Source organism: Podarcis cretensis, assembly GCF_951804945.1.
Source record: "Podarcis cretensis genome assembly, chromosome: 6".
NCBI classification, from domain to species: Eukaryota; Metazoa; Chordata; class Lepidosauria; order Squamata; family Lacertidae; genus Podarcis; species Podarcis cretensis.
The window spans coordinates 100,174,140-100,191,951 of record NC_137175.1 but is presented as its reverse complement, the minus strand read 5'-3'; the positions used below and the strand labels follow the sequence as shown (position 1 = coordinate 100,191,951).

The following is a 17,812-nucleotide window of genomic DNA, read 5'->3' as shown; positions in this document are numbered from 1 at the left end:
GGTTTGAACCTCTGAACAAAAGATGCCAGGAGATCCCATTGTGGTCAGAAGTCTTGGAGCCTATCTAGCTTCAACGCTCACCCTGGTGGCTCCTCTTTTCTTTGAATGAGCAAGCTGTGCCCTCCGTCCCTGCCAATGGCAACCCATTCATTTTGTCTTGCAGAACTTGCCCATTGTGAAAAGGGGGCCTGCCTACCTGTGAAATCATTGCTCCTGCTCTCAACCCCTAGACATCGCTAGCTGGTGACTTAAGAGGTATCACAAGCAGTGAGAAGCAAGAGACTGAATGAGAAGAGCTCCTGCTTTCCTTAGTGTTTGTCTCTGATTCTCCCCCCACCCCACCTTCTCTTACTGTTCCTAGGGAAGGGAGCTTCACAATTCTCCAGTCAAGGCTATACCTACTTTTGAGGTGATGGAATAGAACATGTAGGCAAAGCCTTTGCCTCTTCTCACCTGCATAATCTGTAATTAGCTATGTTTCTTGGGGCACAGCACAATCTTTTACATTGATTGATCAGCTCTGGAGCTCTCCTTGACAAGAAACATTGAGCAAGTATTAGATGCACCATAAAAAGAACATTCATCCTATCAAGGATATAAGTACAGAGTGGATAAGTGCATCGTTTTAGACCAGGGGCAACACATTCCGGTGTGCATCTGTCATGTCGGAGTGGTGTAGTGCAGACCCTCCTCTACCTTTGGAATAAGGCAGCACCTACAAGGTGCTGTTTTTCTTACCTTTGTCCTCAGAGATGACCTGCACAAGTTCATAATCCTCTGCAGGATCAGACTCCAGATTGTGTTTCAGCATCGCTCTCTGGATGACGGCAGGAGTCTTGTCTTGGCTAGTCAGCTGGAAAAAAAGTTTACATTAAGACCAGCATACTCTCAGAAGCAGAATTTAATTATCTGTTCCCTATTATCAGCACACAAGGTATTAAAATGACTGTTTCTGAAATGAAATATCAGCTATGGCTTAAACCTTTAGATGGCAGTGACCTGTGACAACACTTTGTTGAGAAGAAAAGATCGCATCCCAGTGTAGACGCTCTCGTCCCCACAAACAAGTCTGTCTGTGCTTATGGAAGGATATGACATCAATCTAGCTCTGCACTGTTCAAACAAATGCTTACTAAACTATGGCATGAAAGTGTGGTTTGGGAAATTAAGTCACCTTGTTGGAGGTGGGGTGAACCTTCGGCCTACAGACCAAATGTGGCCCACCAAGTCTCCCCATTTAGTTCACAAGGTCATTTCCCCCTAATCACACCTATTATATGTGACCACACTTACAGAGCAGGCAGGGATATCATTGGGTCCTATGACTGAAAAGCAGGATTGAACTCCCTGCACATCAGCTGATGAGTTCCAAGCCTGCTTGCATACCATGCCCCGCCCCTGTTCACTCACCTGTCCATCACCTGATATCCTTTGGGTGGGTGCTCCCACACACCTGTCAAAGCTAGCCTGTGGGGTGGGGAGAGGCAAAATTCTGGCCCACAAGGCCAAAACAGTTCCCGATCCCTGCTGTACATTATCCATTCCCCCTATATTCTGTCGTTTTGTGGACACTGGTGTAATCCCATGCAGCAGGATTTCCCAGCAGCAGGGCCACTACCTGGAAAGCAGAGTCCCAGCCCGGAGTCCTGACTGAGAGAGCAAAGGGAAAGGCCAGCTGCTGGCAGGCAAAACTGAGTGGGATATTCTGCAACTGCCCCAAAGATCTCTTGTGTTGGGGGGTACATGTGAGGCTTCCAGTTTCACTCCAGGGAAAACACAGCATCTAAGGTCTCTGAAAAAACTGGCCCAGGCCAATTTCTGACTAATTAGAAAACACTAATTATCTCTTAGATTTTTATCTAACCTCTCTTCTGTTAAGTGGCTTTGTTCAGCAAGCAGAGCTTGGTTCTGTGCACAGAAGAGGGAATGCCTTCCTCGGTGGCTGCTGTGGAAACTCCTTTTAAGACGCAGCTTTCTATGTACTCCAGACTGCTGGTTCACCATTTTTGGGGATGATGACGATGTAGTAATAGTAGCAGTAGCAGCAGTAGTATCCTGCCCTTCATCTTAGGTCAGTTCACAGCACAATCACAAAATGTTTGTTAAAAGAGCTTGAAAATACACATAGCAACTTTGCTCCTCAAGGGGAGAGAGAAAAAGATTTGACTTTTTTGCTTTCTCAGTCCTGGTGTGGCTGCGTTCTGTTGCCACCAATCAGCTGGAGCTGGCACCAGGCAAGTAGACCTTTTTTTAATGGAACGTGGAGCAAAGTTATACCTAAAAAGCACATGCTCCACCACTGACTGGACGGAAAGCGACTTGAAAGGAAGCCACCCCGACATTCATTACCTACCATGATGCTCTTGTACATATTGCCATTATTGTCTTCTACACTGATGCGAATGATGCAGGTGTCTTCGTTCTGCTGATTGTAAACGGGAGGCGAGACTGTTGAGGTAATGGAGGTGACTGAGATGGAGCGTTTGTGCATTCTGGGGTTGCTGGCCAGTAAAGGAGGAGACGAGAGGGCATTGGTGAAGGATGACAACCCTGATGAAGACGTGTCCATCGAGTGGATAGAGGAACAAGAGGAGGAGGATTCAGACAGCTAAGGGGGAAATCACAAAATAAGAATATTCATTTTACTAACGCTTTATGTTAAGGATCTGTTCAAAAACCACAACTTGCTAACTCTGGAGCACTGGGAAAAAATGAAGAACAGATCTGAGGTTCCTGCCCATCACTTCACACTGAATGTCAGAGGTAATGACCACCACTGGAAAATCCATGTACTTTGGAAAGCAGGATCTCCCTGTGTAAGCATTTCCTTGTGCCTGCAGTGAGAGGGGACAGAGCATAAGTCTGGGATCCACTCCAGTTCAGGGCAGAAGTATCATCTGAAAAAGGGCACGGGTTTCCAGAAATACAGAAAATGGGTGGTGCCACATATTAGGGACCCCGTCTTATTGTGGTCCCATAACATACTGCATGAGACATTCTGTGTACCATGTTTTAGTGTACGGCACAAAAATGGCAAGCAGAAATGAGAGAGCACTATTTTCACGGTGTTCCTTGATCATTCCAGGTTTGTTGTGGGGTTTTTTCTATTTGTTTCAACTGAGGCAGCTACGGTCAACCTGTGGGCCCTCCAGATGTTGCCTGACTATTGGATCTGCAGCTGGTTGACTGACTAAACCCAAAGAGTGCTCACAAATGGTTCTTCACAATCCTGGGGGGAAAGTGACAAGTGCTGCAGGGTTCTGTCGTGGGCCCATTGTTCAACATCTTTATAAACAACTTGGATGAAGGAATTCAGGGGGTGCTCATCAAATTTACAAAAGAGACCAAACTGGGAGGGGTAGCTAATGCCACAGAAGACAAAATCGGGATTCAAGGTGACCTTAACAGGTTGGAGAACTGGGCCCAAACTAACAGAATGAATTTCAATAGGACAAGTGTCAGGTTCTGCACTTAGGCAGGAAGAACCAAATACACAAATATAAGATGTGGGACACTTGGCTTATTAGCAGTACATATGAAAAGGATCGAGGGGTCTGAATAGACCACAAACTTAACAGTGTGATGCAGCAGCAAAAAAAGCTAATGCTATTCTAGACTGCATCAACGTAAGTCTATGTCCAGATGAAGGGAAGTGTTAGTCCTTCACATCTGGAGTCCTGTGTCCAGCTCTGGGCCCCACAGTTTAAGAAGGATATTGGCAAACTGGAACTTGTGCAGAGGAGGGTGACCAAAATGATCCAGGGTCTTATACAAGTCTTATACAGAATGCTGGAGGGAGCTGGGTATGTTTAGCCTGGAGAAGAGGAGGCTGAGAGGAGATATGATAGACATCATCCAATATCTCAAGGGCTGTCACATGGAAGATGGAGCAAGGGTAGGGCTTGAAGCAATGGCTTCACGTTACATGAAAGACGATTCCAAGTCATCTTCAGGAAGAACTTGATGATGGTAAGAGCTTTTCAGCAGAGGACTCTCCCATGAGAAGTGGGCTTTCCTTCCTTCTATTTTAAAAATGTTACTGCTCCTACCAACAAGTTTATGGGAATTTAGTAGGCTCTGTAAAAATGCTTTCCTGCCAACTCATCTAATGAGTGAATATCACCATTTTCTTTGGTAGCTGGAAAGTTTACACTGACCTTGTGTTCTTCTAAGTTGAAGGGAGAAATGATCACTGAGCCCTGAGACCTATATCTCTAATTACCTCTAATTATCTCTAATTACCATTCATATTAAACTTTTGCCTGGAGAAGAGCCATTACAGAAGCTAAGACGGCTTTTGGATTTATATAATTATCCAATAATTACAAACTATCAACACTGTATGTACCCATTAAAGGGCACTGAAAATTTCTTTCCTGCATTTAGAAGAGCAGGCCAGCAGATGGCAGCAGATTCAAAGATGTTTTGGAAGCATGTATATTTATCTTGCAAAGGAGCTCTCCCACTGCAGGAGAGCATCTTCCACAGGTAGGTCTTTAGGGATTTCAGTAGGCATGGCTTTGTATATAGCTGGAAACTTAGCCATTGTCCATAAAAACAGAAGCCTTAGAGTTTCCCCAGGGCTCAAGTATTTGAGGCTCTTTCATAAATTTTACAATGCCACAAGGTGCGCAGCAAAAAAAAGTTGGGGTGGGATTGAGACAAGGAGGAAGATGATGGAAGCAAGAGAAAACAGGGGAATTAAACACTGTCCGTTCGGTTACGCACAGGGTGGCCTACACACCATGCCTTTAAAGCACCTTTGATGAGTCCCAAAAAACGTCTTCCAAATTTAGGGTGGCTGAAGCATTTTGGCTTGGGGGACACATGCAGATGCAAAGGCCCTCCCTTGAAGAGCCACATGCAGGCAGAGGGCATGGGCAAAACATAAAACAGCACCCTATCACAATCGGTGTGGCCTCTCTGCAGTTCCTTCAACCACACACTCACTGACAAACATGAACAGACCCCGCTCTCACACAGGCCCCACAGCACCGGGCTTGCGGCAGAGATTTAAACCTCTCCCCTCAGCCCAGTGCTGTTATGAGGGGGAAGGCAGGAGCTGGCAGGCCCATAGGCTCACCACCCCACTAGAAATTAAGAGCGGTCTTCTCTGGACATTGGCAAATACATACTTTCTTCTGGGGCTCATCGGGAGTGTCTGTGGGAGAGATGCAGATGTCCTCAGTCTCTGAATGGTTGGAATCACAAGACGATACGCTGACGGAATCCATGCTTTCACCAGAGCTCCCGCTTGGCGTGGACTTGGGCTGCTCTTTGGTCGGGGTGCTGTTGGCAATTAGGTCAGATCCCAGAAATAACCTGGCGAAAAGCAAGTGAGGAAATGAAAGGGCACCAAGTGCTGGTGGGAAGTAGAGATGCTGAACACGTCTAAGGTATCCTCAAATAACTCCACCCATAAAGCAGATACTGCTCTTATGCACAAGCCCTTGTATCTCCAAACAGTACATTCAGAAGTGAGATTTAATATGGTGTGAACTGAAGCCCTATAGAACAGGCCTGTAGAACTGGTGGCCTACTAGGCCAGAGACATTCTCCTCAACAAACCATCAGTATCACACTCAAAGGGGAAAAAACTTATTTTTAGGTGACACTGAACTCCAGCTAGACTTAATCATATCTGTTAAGATTCAAACTATGTCTGTTGGAGATGTAAAGTTATGAATACATACATTCTGGTCATCCCCTAAAATGAGATTGTTCTGGAGTGTTGTATTAGGTGAAACTGACTGCATTGCAGGATATACTCTGCCAATAAATCCACTACTGAGTTTTGTAAAAGATCATGTCCTCTTAGAACAGAGAGAAATGATAACATGCCCATATGGCAATTGGTTATAATAATTGCAGGGAAATCAATAGTCCTGCACTAGATGATTGCATTATTGTGGTCTAGAAAGGTGTCCAAATGATAAGATACGATTATGAGAAGCGAGACAATGTGACAGTTGATTTATTGAAAAACTGAGTGTAATGAAACAAGGAAATACAGAATCATTACTGGGAACACTGTAAAATAAGCTAAATCCCAGACTCTTCACCAAACAGAGAAAATCTGTAAAAATGGCTATTTTCCTCGCCTCCCGTAATTAAACATAGGCACTATGCATCTTCAGTTTATTCTTCATTTGCTAAAACCATTTTTGTAAAAGAAATAACAACTTATGGCCTACCGGGCAAAATGCAGTCCAGCCCTGACAGTTGTACATGCTGCCTTGCCAAGAAGCCCTTGACAACCATCCTGGTTTCTCTGCAGTTCCCAGCAGGTAGAAAACAGGAGTTTTATTGAGCCCCTGAAGGGCTGTGGGAGGCTTGGTGAGTCACAAAGCATGTCATATGTTCACTGAGAAAATGGCAAAAGACTTCTGTGGGTGTTTACACAACTGGGCCTCAAAACGCCAAGATTCCCAAAATGTTTTTAACTCAAGGTTTCCTCTTCTTCAAGCAAATTTTGTGCATTAGGCCATTGCCTCTTGGATCAATCAAGTTAGAGCAAAAGCCAGCTACAGTTATGCACCTTTATGGAAGGCTGTTGTTTCAGCAAAGACATTTTAGTCACATCATCATCACCACCATCATTTGAGATGATTAATCAATTACAATGCTCAATTAAAGCTGCATATGCAGCAAGGTACAGCACAGGTAAGGGAAATTCCTGATTACCGTAATTGGGGGACATTTTTGATCCCTTAATTCAATGAATTGATGTTGCAGTTCTATTTTTTAAAGCCCCCTTATGTGAAGGGAGAGTTAAACACAGGCTTAAAGCAGTGGGGTTTTAAAGTGCTGAAACTTGAGTGCATGATGGCCTTGGTTTTGAAAATTTTTAAAAATGCAGGTCCTTCCTAGCCTCATATGCAGGGGTGAAGGCTTGTTTTTTAAATGGAATTAAGTACATGTGAGTAACTTGATGATCATAGAATCCTAGAATCATAGAGTTGGAAGAGACCACAAGGGCCATCGAGTCCAACCCCCTGCCAAGCAGGAAACACCATCAGAGCACTCCTGACATATGGTTGTCAAGCCTCTGCTTAAAGACCTCCAAAGAAGGAGACTCCACCACACTCCTTGGCAGCAAATTCCACTGTCAAACAGCTCTTACTGTCAGGAAGTTCTTCCTAATGTTTAGGTGGAATCTTTTTTCTTGTAGTTTGGAACCATTGCTCCGTGTCCGCTTCTCTGGAGCAGCAGAAAACAACCTTTCTCCCTCCTCTATGTGACATCCTTTTATATATTTGAACATGGCTATCATATCGCCCCTTAACCTCCTCTTCTCCAGGCTAAACATGCCCAGCTCCCTTAGCTGTTTTTCATAAGGCATCGTTTCCAGGCCTTTGACCATTTTGGTTGCCCTCCTCTGGACACATTCCAGTTTGTCAGTGTCCTTCTTGAACTGTGGTGCCCAGAACTGGACACAGTACTCCAGGTGAGGTCTGACCAGAGCAGAATACAGTGGCACTATTACTTCCCTTGATCTAGATGCTATACTCCTATTGATGCAGCCCAGAATTGCATTGGCTTTTTTAGCTGCCGTGTCACACTGTTGGCTCATGTCAAGTTTGTGGTCAACCAAGACTCCTAGATCCTTTTCACATGTACTGCTCTCAAGCCAGGTGTCACCTATCTTGTATTTGTGCCTCTCATTTTTTTTGCCCAAGTGCAATACTTTACATTTCTCCCTGTTAAAATTCATCTTGTTTGTTTTGGCCCAGTTCTCTAATCTGTCAAGGTCGTTTTGAAGTGTGATCCTGTCCTCTGGGGTGTTAGCCACCCCTCCCAGTTTGGTGTCATCTGCAAATTTGATCAGGATGCCCTTGAGTCCATCATCCAAGTTGTTGATAAAGATGTTGAATAAGACCGGGCCCAAGACAGAACCCTGTGGCACCCCACTAGTCACTCTTCTCCAGGATGAAGATTCTATAAGCTACACCATAGTTTAGCACAGATGCACAAGGTTTGTTCTTTGGCTACAGGCTGTGGTTAAGGAGGAGGGAGCTGAACCATGATCCCAGAAACCAAACCTTGGCTTAGCTGCCACATCACACCAGGCTAAAGGAAGGTGTGAGTGAGCTCCTCTCTGGAGGTGAGGGGGGTTATTCATAGTGCTGTTCACCCAAGCCCACACCAACGCCCTCAATCCATACTCACAGGCTAAGCCTCTTCACCATGCTCTTCCGAGGTTTTGGTGATGTGGTCGTTGTGTCAACAGCTGCCTCCACCTCACAGGAGAGGGCATAGCTGCAAAATGGAGGTCACTTTGGAGTTAGGACTACATTAAAATCTTGCTAAACGTGAAATAAAGTACCTGAATCAAAGCAACGTTTTGGCTATGCATGATTATTATTTAATAAATTTGTATACTGCCCTTCATCCATAGATCTCAAGATGGTTTACAGCATAAAAATGCAAGATAAAAACACAAATTACATAATTAAAACAAAAACAAAACAATTACTCTTATTAAAATTACTTAAGGCAAATGGCATAAATACTGAGTTGCATTTTTTTTTGCTGCACAGTAATTCCTTTTATTATGCACTTCATCTAAACAAAATAGGACACGTTCTCTGGGGTCTAAGTTAAAAGTTAGCCAGGGTGGTATGTAACCATGTGATCCATCATAACCCTATGGGGAGTAGATATCAATGTGGCCAGGGCAGAGTGGGAGCAGCTATGTAGCTGATCAAGATAACATGTGAATGAGCACAGGCAGGAATCAGGAAGAGATCAGGACCAGTCTGGGTACCCATGCACACCACAGACATTATTGGATGAGTTTATAAAATAGTATCTAAAACTTACTAGATACTGTACCATACACAGATAAAAGTAAACAAGTCCCTACTTGTAGGCTCACAATCTAAATTTTAAAAAATGGCACGAAAGGGGGGGAAAGGAAAACTACATGTGAGCAAAGCTAAAAGGAACACAGGGAGTAAGAAGAAGAAAAGGTCGTCTCCACAGTAGCTAAGCCACATGTTATACATGGGTTGTAAGTTGTCATAGGTGCTGGCTGGCCATCCTTGGCTCAGATGACTGTTGGCTAATAGTAAAAAACTACAGATTTTACTTTAGTGAGCCATTTCAGAATTAACAAAGGAATGTTAATGTGTCCTGATGGCTTAGAATCTACCCTTTAGAGGGTAACACTACTCCAAACTAGAGGGAGGAGCAGAAAAGGTTTGGAGCCACATTCACAGTAGATGGAGAAAGAGGTGAAAGTGCAGCAGCCTTGCAGCAGCTGCATAAGTTTATCTCTAATAAACTGGTGCAATATTAGCAGCTTTGTTGCCTGATGCAGAAGAATCTACTGGTTTCCAATTACAGATGGCTGGATCATTCTTCTTTCCAGTCCATAGCATATTTTGCATATGTTCATTGATAAGTCTGTTCCATCCCATTTTTGCATCAATCTGATTTTTTAAAAATCTGTAAGAAATTCCTTATTTAAATACTGTTTTATTTATTTATTTATCCTAAAATATGATTTAGTTCTTATAAAGAACAACAATTTCAAGTGTCATATTCTTTGAGCTGAGAACTGTATTGTAACATCCAACAATAATTACAATCTGATCTAGATTCAGGTAGGGAGCCATGTTGGTCTGACGCAGTCAAAATAAATAAAAAAATTAAATTAAAAAATTGTCCAGTAGCATCTTAGAGACCAACTAAGTTTGTTCTTGGTGTAAGCTTTCGTGTGCATGATAGACTGAAACAGAAGTCTCCAGACCCTTATATACAGTGGGAGGGTGGGGTGGGGTTTTTATCAGAAGGGTAGTAGGAGATGGGTGATTGACTCAATGGGTATGGTAAACCTGTTGATGACTGTTATACAAGGGTCTGGTGATTTCTGTTTCAGTGTATCTGAAGAAGAGTGCATGCACACAAAAGTTTATACCTGGAACAAATTTAGTTGGTCTCTAAGGTGCTACTGGACAATTTATTTATTAATTTATTTATTTAGACTACAATCTGATTTGTGTATTGGTCTGGGAGGTATGAATATGGCTAGTTCACTTTAAAATGCAGAGTGAACAAAATCGTCCTCCATCACTACTTTGAATACGTTTTGTTTGCTTGCTTGCAAATAAAACAAATTACAAAGCCACTATAAAGCTCTAGTGCTCTTTCATCCAGACTAAACCCAGTAGTGCTACCCCTGGAACATTTCCACTTGGTGAAATGGGAGTACAAGTACACTCCTCTTACCAATATAAGGTAAAAAAGGTAAAGGTAAAAGACCCCTGGACGGTTAAGTCCCGTTGTATTTGACTATGGGGTTACTGCGCTCATCTCGCTTTCAGGCCAAGGGAGACAGCTTTCCGGGTCATGTGGCCAGCATGACTAAACCGCTTCTGGTGCAACGGAACACCGTAATGGAAACCAGAGCGCATGGAAATGCCGTTTACTTTCCTGCCACAGCGGTACCTATTTATCTACTTGCACAGGCGTGCTTTCAAACTGAAGGTTGGCAGGAACTGGGGCAAAGCAATGGGAGCTCACCCCGTCACGGGGATTTGAACTGCTGACCTTCCAATCGGCAAGCCCAAGAGGCTCAGTGGGTTAGATCACAGCGCCACCTGCGTCCCTTACAAATATATGAATACCAGAGCCAGACAAGTACCATGTATGCACAGTTCCAAGTTCTTACATTGCCAGTGTTTTACAAACATATATTTGTTCTGCTATCTTTTATGATGGATGGGAACACCACACACACACACACACACACACACACACACACACGAGAGAGAGAGAGAGAGAGAGAGAGAGAGAGAGAGAGAGAGAGAGAGAGATGGATGGGGAGAGGAATCTACCATATAGAAATGTTTCACCTCACCTTTCTTCCTCTGTTAAATGCCGCTGTTTCTTGAACCACTGAATGAATTTTCTGTCTGAAGTCATGCAATAACTATTGCAGGAAGATTGTAAAAGCTTAATCTGAGCAATCACTTCAAACTCCTGAAAAAGGAAATAAAATAATTAGACTATTAATAAGGGAACAAAGTTAAACACAGAGTTGCTAACAGACCAGAGTGGCAGAAAACTACAGGACAATCAGAGAAGTTAAAGATGGCATGACACAGATTCACCTGCAATAGCGTGCAGCCTGGTTTTGAAAGGTGCCCACACTCTGCTGCTTCAACAAAATGAATGGACCTAAGGGGGCACTCTGTGCTGCATAGGCTATGCTGAAGTGCTGTACAGTGTATGTGGGGTTTTACGAGAGGTCAGCCAGGCTCTGGCAAGCAATACAAGCTTCCTCCAGGGCTTCCCCCCAACACTGGAGCTACAAAGCAAGAGGGATGTTCCTTAGCTCCAAGCAGGGGCAGAAGCGAGGTGCAAGCAGAGAGCCAAAACTAATTTAAATACAATAATCCAAAATCCACTTTAAGCATTGGAACACACACACCCCTCCAAATACTGTTTTTTGTTTTTGTTTTTTTTAATGTTACGCGTGCCCTGAATATCTTCAGTGATGTCTTCCTAACACAGCAAAACTTAATTTATAGGAAGCATCTGAAGAGATTTTTCTTTGTGTAGCTAATCAGAACAGAATGGAGTGGGGGGGGGAGCACTCAATTGCTTTCAAAGGTTTGGATTAGGAGGAAGTTTTGCAGCTGTGTCTGATGTCCCCTGAAGGCTGCCTTGCAGTTCCATTTGCAAGTTTATCTAGTTGTGTCACCTCCTGCCTGCCTCTGAAGCCAGAAAGAGGATGAGGTGCAGATCAGCCAGGGAACACAGTAAAGAAAAAGCAAACTTACCCGCCTTCTCTTTTCAAAATTTATTAGCCCTCCCTGCAAGAAACAGAGAGAGGAAGGATTAGTTTTGAAATCCATTTGTCTATATGTTCTCAATTTAATAATTATACAGTTTTTAACAGTAAAATAGCTGCTTTCAAATGTATTTTGCTATAGGATCACATCTTTTCCTTGCTTTTCAAAAGGACTAATCTTTCAAGCCCTCCAGATATGGTTGGACTACGACTCCCATCATCCCTGGGCCTACAGGAAGAGGGCACCATACTCCAATCTGGCTACTCCAATCTGCCACCAACTGAAAGTCTTGTCGTCACCTCCTTCCGTCGCTTGACCCTGAGCTAGCCTGGTGGTTCTGTGGACAATATCATAGTCACTGCTCTGAAGAAAAGTCCTGGAGCTGCATCCTCCCTCCATTACACTACTGGTAAAGCTCCTATGTCAGGGCAGTTCGACAGGAGGCCCAACATTTGACCCCATTGCTCTGCCTTCCCAAAGCTGGGGAGGGAGGCATGAGGGCTGTGACAGGGTCCTGGAGTCCTCCCTCCTTCTTCCCAAAGCCTAATTAGTGCTTTCCCAGCTTTGGGAAGGAGGTGGAAGACCTCTACGATCCTGCCAGAGCATCACACCTGGTGCCTGGTGCCTACTTAGTAGGCTTTGGGGAGGCAGCCTGAGGGCTGGGGAGGAGCCATTCAATGTGGGGCTCACTCCACTGCACCCTCACGTGACATGGCAGTGTGCGACCTACGGGTTCTGGATTGAAGTACTATTGCAGCCCACTTGGTAGGAATAGTTGGGCTGCCGTGCTCTGTGTGGAGATGCTGGTTCTCACAAACACCGCCTTCATATGAACGGAGACTGGCTGCAGGATTCCAGGTGGGATCCCACAGCCTGCAATGCTCAGGTCAGGACAATTATCCATGTGAATTGGCTCCTGAGTATTTCTACCTTAATGTGGATACTATTATTCTGTAGATCTCAGAAGAACTCAGCTTTCAGAATAATATTTCACAAGAGTATTCCAACTAAGTAATTTACATATAATCCAGGACACCCATATTCCTTCCCACCTGTTTGAAAAAAACTACATTTTTGATGTAGAGTATAGTTGGGAGAACTCCCCACTTTAAATTCCATTTGATAGCAATATCCAATTATTTCCTAATGAAGATTCCACTTGCCTCTGCTTCTGGCATTTCTCTCTCCCCCCCCCCCCCCGTGATTGTTATAATGAAACCCACACAGCTATTAGGAATCACATTCAGAAAGCAGGCTGGTGGGTCTGTTGTGTAACCTACCTCCACGTAGTCCTGAAGAGCTGTGTCCAGCATTGTCAGGTCAGTCAGAAAAGTACCAAGATAAGGAACAGTGCCTTGCATTACACCCTGCACAGGATGACAGCAGAAACAAGTCACCCATCTTTCCTCAGCCTCAACAGCTACCAATTGGTTTGTGGGTCCAATTCCAAGCCCTTCAAGGCTTTGAGTGCCTACTCATAGGAACCTCATAGGAACCTTCCTGCCCTCTTAGAACGTGGCTGCACATTACAAGCTTTTCCCTTTACGTCGACCCAAGACAGCAGTGGGGAATCTATGGCCATTCAGATACTCTTGGACTCCAACTCCCAACAGCTCCAGCCAATGGCCGAGGTAATGATTGGAATGTAGTGGCTGAAAAGCTCTATTCCAAGGAAGCTTTGTCAACCATTCTACATCTTTTCATGAAGATCACCTGATAAGCTTTGCAGGAACCCAAGGTTGCACAGATTATAGGTTGAGAACCTCTGCAATACAGCAAAATACCAACTGCCTGAAGACTTAAAAGGCAAGAGCTGAGTTTCCAAATAGTGTCTGGTGTCATTTCAACGTAAGCTGACTGTGATCAATGCCTCCTCCCACATCAGATTTTAAATGTACTGTACTATAAAATAATCTTGGTCCCAGAGTATATGTTTTAACTTCTGAGGCTTATCTTAATTTATTTGTTTTAAACAAAATACTAGTTCTGACTTGTTTCCCAAGGGGATGGTTTCCAATCCTGGCTTGCTCTCAAATTGCAGCTTAAATCAACCACATTTCCCTGAGCTCTGATGTCACAGGGAGCTGTGGTTTAAAAGCAGGAGGTTTCAATCTTCTCCCAGGCATGGAAGAGGAAGAAACAGGACAGAATGCATGTGAGCCCAAGGCTCACATGGGAAGGCTCATTCATGAAATGAAAACACTGGTTTTCAATTTCATCTAAACCCAAACCATTATATTCGCATCAGGACTAGGAGATTTCCAAGACTGTTTTTGCAATTGCTCTATTTTTATATTCTTCAGAAAAGGGCACCTTCTGCTCTAAATCTTAATTTCTTAATATTATGATTATCTCATAGAGAAAATGAAAGGGAGAAGGCTCACCATATCTTTCTGCAGTTGAAGCCTCCTCTGAGTTCTCTTCTGGTTCTCTTTCACGCTGCTGTCCAAATTTGCAAATTTAGACGTTCCTTCCTGTAGTGTGAAAAGGGCAAGTAACGAAAGAGGCTACGAAAGAGGCTTGCAAACATTTCTCATACTAATTGCAAACTTATGTACTGTTCTCTCAAGTCCAGAAAACATTGCTTACTGCTGGAAAAAAGTGAAAGAAAGAGGTTCAAAAATCTTTGTTTCCTGGCATTGTGAAGGAAAATGTTCCAAAATGCCATAAGCTTGTTTGCAAAATATTTATAGGCCAGTTCATGAGTCCTGCCAATTCCCCATCTTCTCCAAGTCAAACACATCTGGACTACAACTTTCTCACTTCTAAACACTTAACATTTTCTCTCTTCTTAAACATCTTGTTCCTAACTTACTTTAAAATATGTTCTAATAAACATCTCCCCTATTATATAATGCTGTATTAAGAAAAAGCACCAGTTTCTTGTACACTTGCACTGGGATATGATGACTAATATCTCTGGTCTGCTGACTAACAAGGAGACAGTCAGGAAATGAAAATGCTTGCTTTTACATTCCAGCGACTGCAGCCCTGGAGAGCACTTTCCCAATAACTGTATGAATGGAAGCCATATTTCACAACACTTTTTGGACTTCTGGCACAGGCTGATTAACCTATTGCCATTGTTCCCTAGGCTGCTTTGATGTGCAGTTGTGGGGATCAGCAACCTGACACTGCTTCTCAGATGCCCTCCCTGAAAACAAAGGTTCAGATGTGGGTCTTTCTCCAACATCTCCCACAATGGATATTGGAGCAAATAATTCATTTAGCTTCTCTACTTCATTCACAATGGAGCTCTTCTAACTCACCCAGTTTTCATTATATGATAAGCTTGCATACATTAGTTTTGCTTTTAGCAGATCCTTGTCTGTAGCATTTTTTTAACATCCAATTTAACATCCAGTTAACATCCAAAGTACCACTAAGTGCTTCAGACCCCTGCTTTAGTTCAGGGTGCCTTGAACAAGCCCAGAACCCCTTAAAAATGCCCCATTTTGTTTCATGATTCATCTGAATTCACCGCACACCACAATTTTTATGGCTTCCTTCACACTATTATGTAACTATGTTGTTATCCTTAGATGGTTCCACACCTTCTCTAATCCATGGTATAAATTAAAGTTTAAATAACTTACAAACATGTCATAGAATCCTAGTATTGTGGCGCTGGAAGGGACTCTGAGGGTCATCTAGTCCAACCCCCTCTCTCCTTCAACTTTATTTTAATGAAGCCTCTCATTTTTGTGAATTTCCTTCCACTGAAATTAAATGAAACTTTGCTGGCCTTCCTGGGCAATTTTCTATTCATAATAAACTGAAGCTCAGAGTACTGTGATCACTATTTCCAAGCATTCTGGTGACACTTAACATTTCCAGATTCTGGGCACAACTCAATATTAATTTATGGGTCGCCACTTCTATTATAAGCTCTATAGCTAACTGTTGCAAGGTATAATTATCATATCAAAAAAAGCTGTCTCTTTGCCATGATCTGAATGCACATTTACCTAGTTAATATTTTCACATTCTGCCTCCACATCAAGCTCAAAATTGTTCTCAGAGTTTGGGCTGTGTATGTGTGCATGTTTTAAGTACTCAATTTCTTATTTGAATAGGTATTTCTAGACACAGTGATTTTGCAATTAGTTTTGTTCCTCCTAAAGTTTTTAATTTATTGTACTCAATACTCTTGTTGACATGTAGAGTAACACTTCTGCCAATGCAGCTTTTTCACCATAGATTTCCCATTCATCTAAATGATTACTGTCTTTCCAACAGGTTTCTGATATTAAAAGAAAAAACATATTCATAAAATAGCTCACTAAGGCTTCCAAGCATTAGTTTACACATCCATATTTTGTCAATCTTTGCATATGAGTTTTCCTATGGTACATATCTCTGAATATTCCACTGGCTTTCCATGGTTTCTGGGTGCTTGTCAATATCTTCCATCCCATCTCAGTTGAATAGAATAGAAAACTCAGACCATCCCCTTTAAGGGATTAGTTATCCCAAATCAGTCACATTTCAGATTTTGTTGTTGGCTTTCCCCATGGTCACAGATTAACAGCCACTCTCTGACCTTTATGATGGTAAATATCAGAGGTCTGGCTCCATTTTGATCCAAGTGGAGCCCATCACATTTGTACATTTTAGCGGGGGGGGGGGGGAGCTGAGAGCAGTGCTCACAAGGTTTTAAAAAGCAGTGTTTTAATGCACCACTGAGATATCCACTACTTCTCACCCGCATTAGCAACTCCCGGCTTGTCAAATAGTTGTCGTGATCCGAGAAAATTTCTGACAGTTCCTCAAACATCAACATCCTGTCCCTGTGCAGAAAAGAAACTGATTGAAAACTGAGGTTTTCAGATATCCCAAAACAAATTAAAAGCTAAACATGTTGAGATTAGACCGTGGTGCTACTGTTGTCTTGTCAGAACCTGAGCCCGTGGCTGGACTTGGGACACAAAAGGAGATGGCTGTGAAAGATTTGTGACCACAGATTGTCTCCTGTTTTCTTAAAAGTTTGTAATAGCACCCACTGGGGATGGGCTCCAATTTATAGCACACTGTTGTGTGAAGGGTGTGTGGGTTAATCCTGCTCTCCATGAACTTTTCCTGATGAAGATCCTCAACCGTTACAGCTGCTATGTGACCACAGGGGGAAACTTACAGGTAGCAGCCACAGATATTTGAAGGTCTTGCCTATTCCCTTTCTCAATCTGGGGACTGGAGGGATGTCAGATCGGGGTTCATCTTGTATGCCACCATCTCCCAACTCTGGTCAGGGGAAGGAACTGCAGGAAACCGACCACATTATGCAAGGGAGCTTCCTTGTCCTAACTAGCCAGCCTGGAGCCGGCAATATTCTCCCTATAGAGATTTCTAGGCTAGGCATTTTCACTAATCTGCATAATTAGGAGGACTGTTCTTGAGGCTATTGGACAACTTTGCCTCTCACACCCTGTCGCCTCCTCCTGGACCCTCTAATCAACTGTGGAGGAACTGGGCATGAGACCCACACACTGAAGCAGCAAGATCAACAACAATTAACAAGGTTGCTCTCCATTGCAAAGAAGAGGTGGGAAAGTCTTACTTTGCGACACATGCCCAGCTCTTCTTTAACCGATAGATGGAGTTCGATTGTAGTGCTGAAACAATGGCCCTCAAGGAGGAAAAATTCTTCAGGATCCTACATTCCTGCAGAAGAGGTGATTAAGAAACAGAAGAGGGTTAAATATCAATTATTACACACCGATGGGTGATTTCCTGTTTTAGGATATGGCAGCTGCTGTAAATTCTTACTGCTAAAACCACCTGAACAAATATTGAGCACTTTAAGGAGAGAGAGTGTGTCTCCCTGGCCCTTTCCAGCATCTAAAAATAAGCTTTAATGTAGGTTTTGGCACCTTGTTCTTGTTTTCTTCACTTTTAACTTTTGGTGTGTGTGTGTGGCAATGGTGTTGATTCAGTTTAATAGTTTCCAGCTCTTCCAGTTATAAGATTAGTAAAAGTGGGCCTCTATGACCAAGCTGAAGAGAACTAAAGAG

General features: G+C 43.2%; 1 protein-coding gene and 1 long non-coding RNA gene across 7 annotated transcripts in view; one reads left to right on the top strand and one right to left on the bottom strand.

The window, feature by feature from the left end:
* Positions 1-17,812, bottom strand: part of RGL1 (ral guanine nucleotide dissociation stimulator like 1) — a 153,343-nt gene that overhangs the window by 3,700 nt on the left and 131,831 nt on the right. For all 6 annotated transcript variants that reach the window (XM_079981329.1, XM_079981331.1, XM_079981330.1 and 3 more), the window contains 10 exons: positions 17,359-17,462; positions 16,507-16,591; positions 14,186-14,275; positions 13,082-13,168; positions 11,790-11,822; positions 10,865-10,986; positions 8,170-8,259; positions 5,136-5,322; positions 2,354-2,608; positions 739-853 (listed from right to left, as the gene is read on the bottom strand). In XM_079981329.1, coding sequence (XP_079837455.1) covers positions 739-853; positions 2,354-2,608; positions 5,136-5,322; positions 8,170-8,259; positions 10,865-10,986; positions 11,790-11,822; positions 13,082-13,168; positions 14,186-14,275; positions 16,507-16,591; positions 17,359-17,462 — 1,168 coding nt within the window. The remainder of the gene's footprint in view (positions 1-738; positions 854-2,353; positions 2,609-5,135; positions 5,323-8,169; positions 8,260-10,864; positions 10,987-11,789; positions 11,823-13,081; positions 13,169-14,185; positions 14,276-16,506; positions 16,592-17,358; positions 17,463-17,812) is intronic.
* Positions 1-17,812, top strand: part of LOC307218974 — a 95,304-nt gene that overhangs the window by 74,604 nt on the left and 2,888 nt on the right. The gene's annotated exons all lie outside the window — the stretch shown is intronic.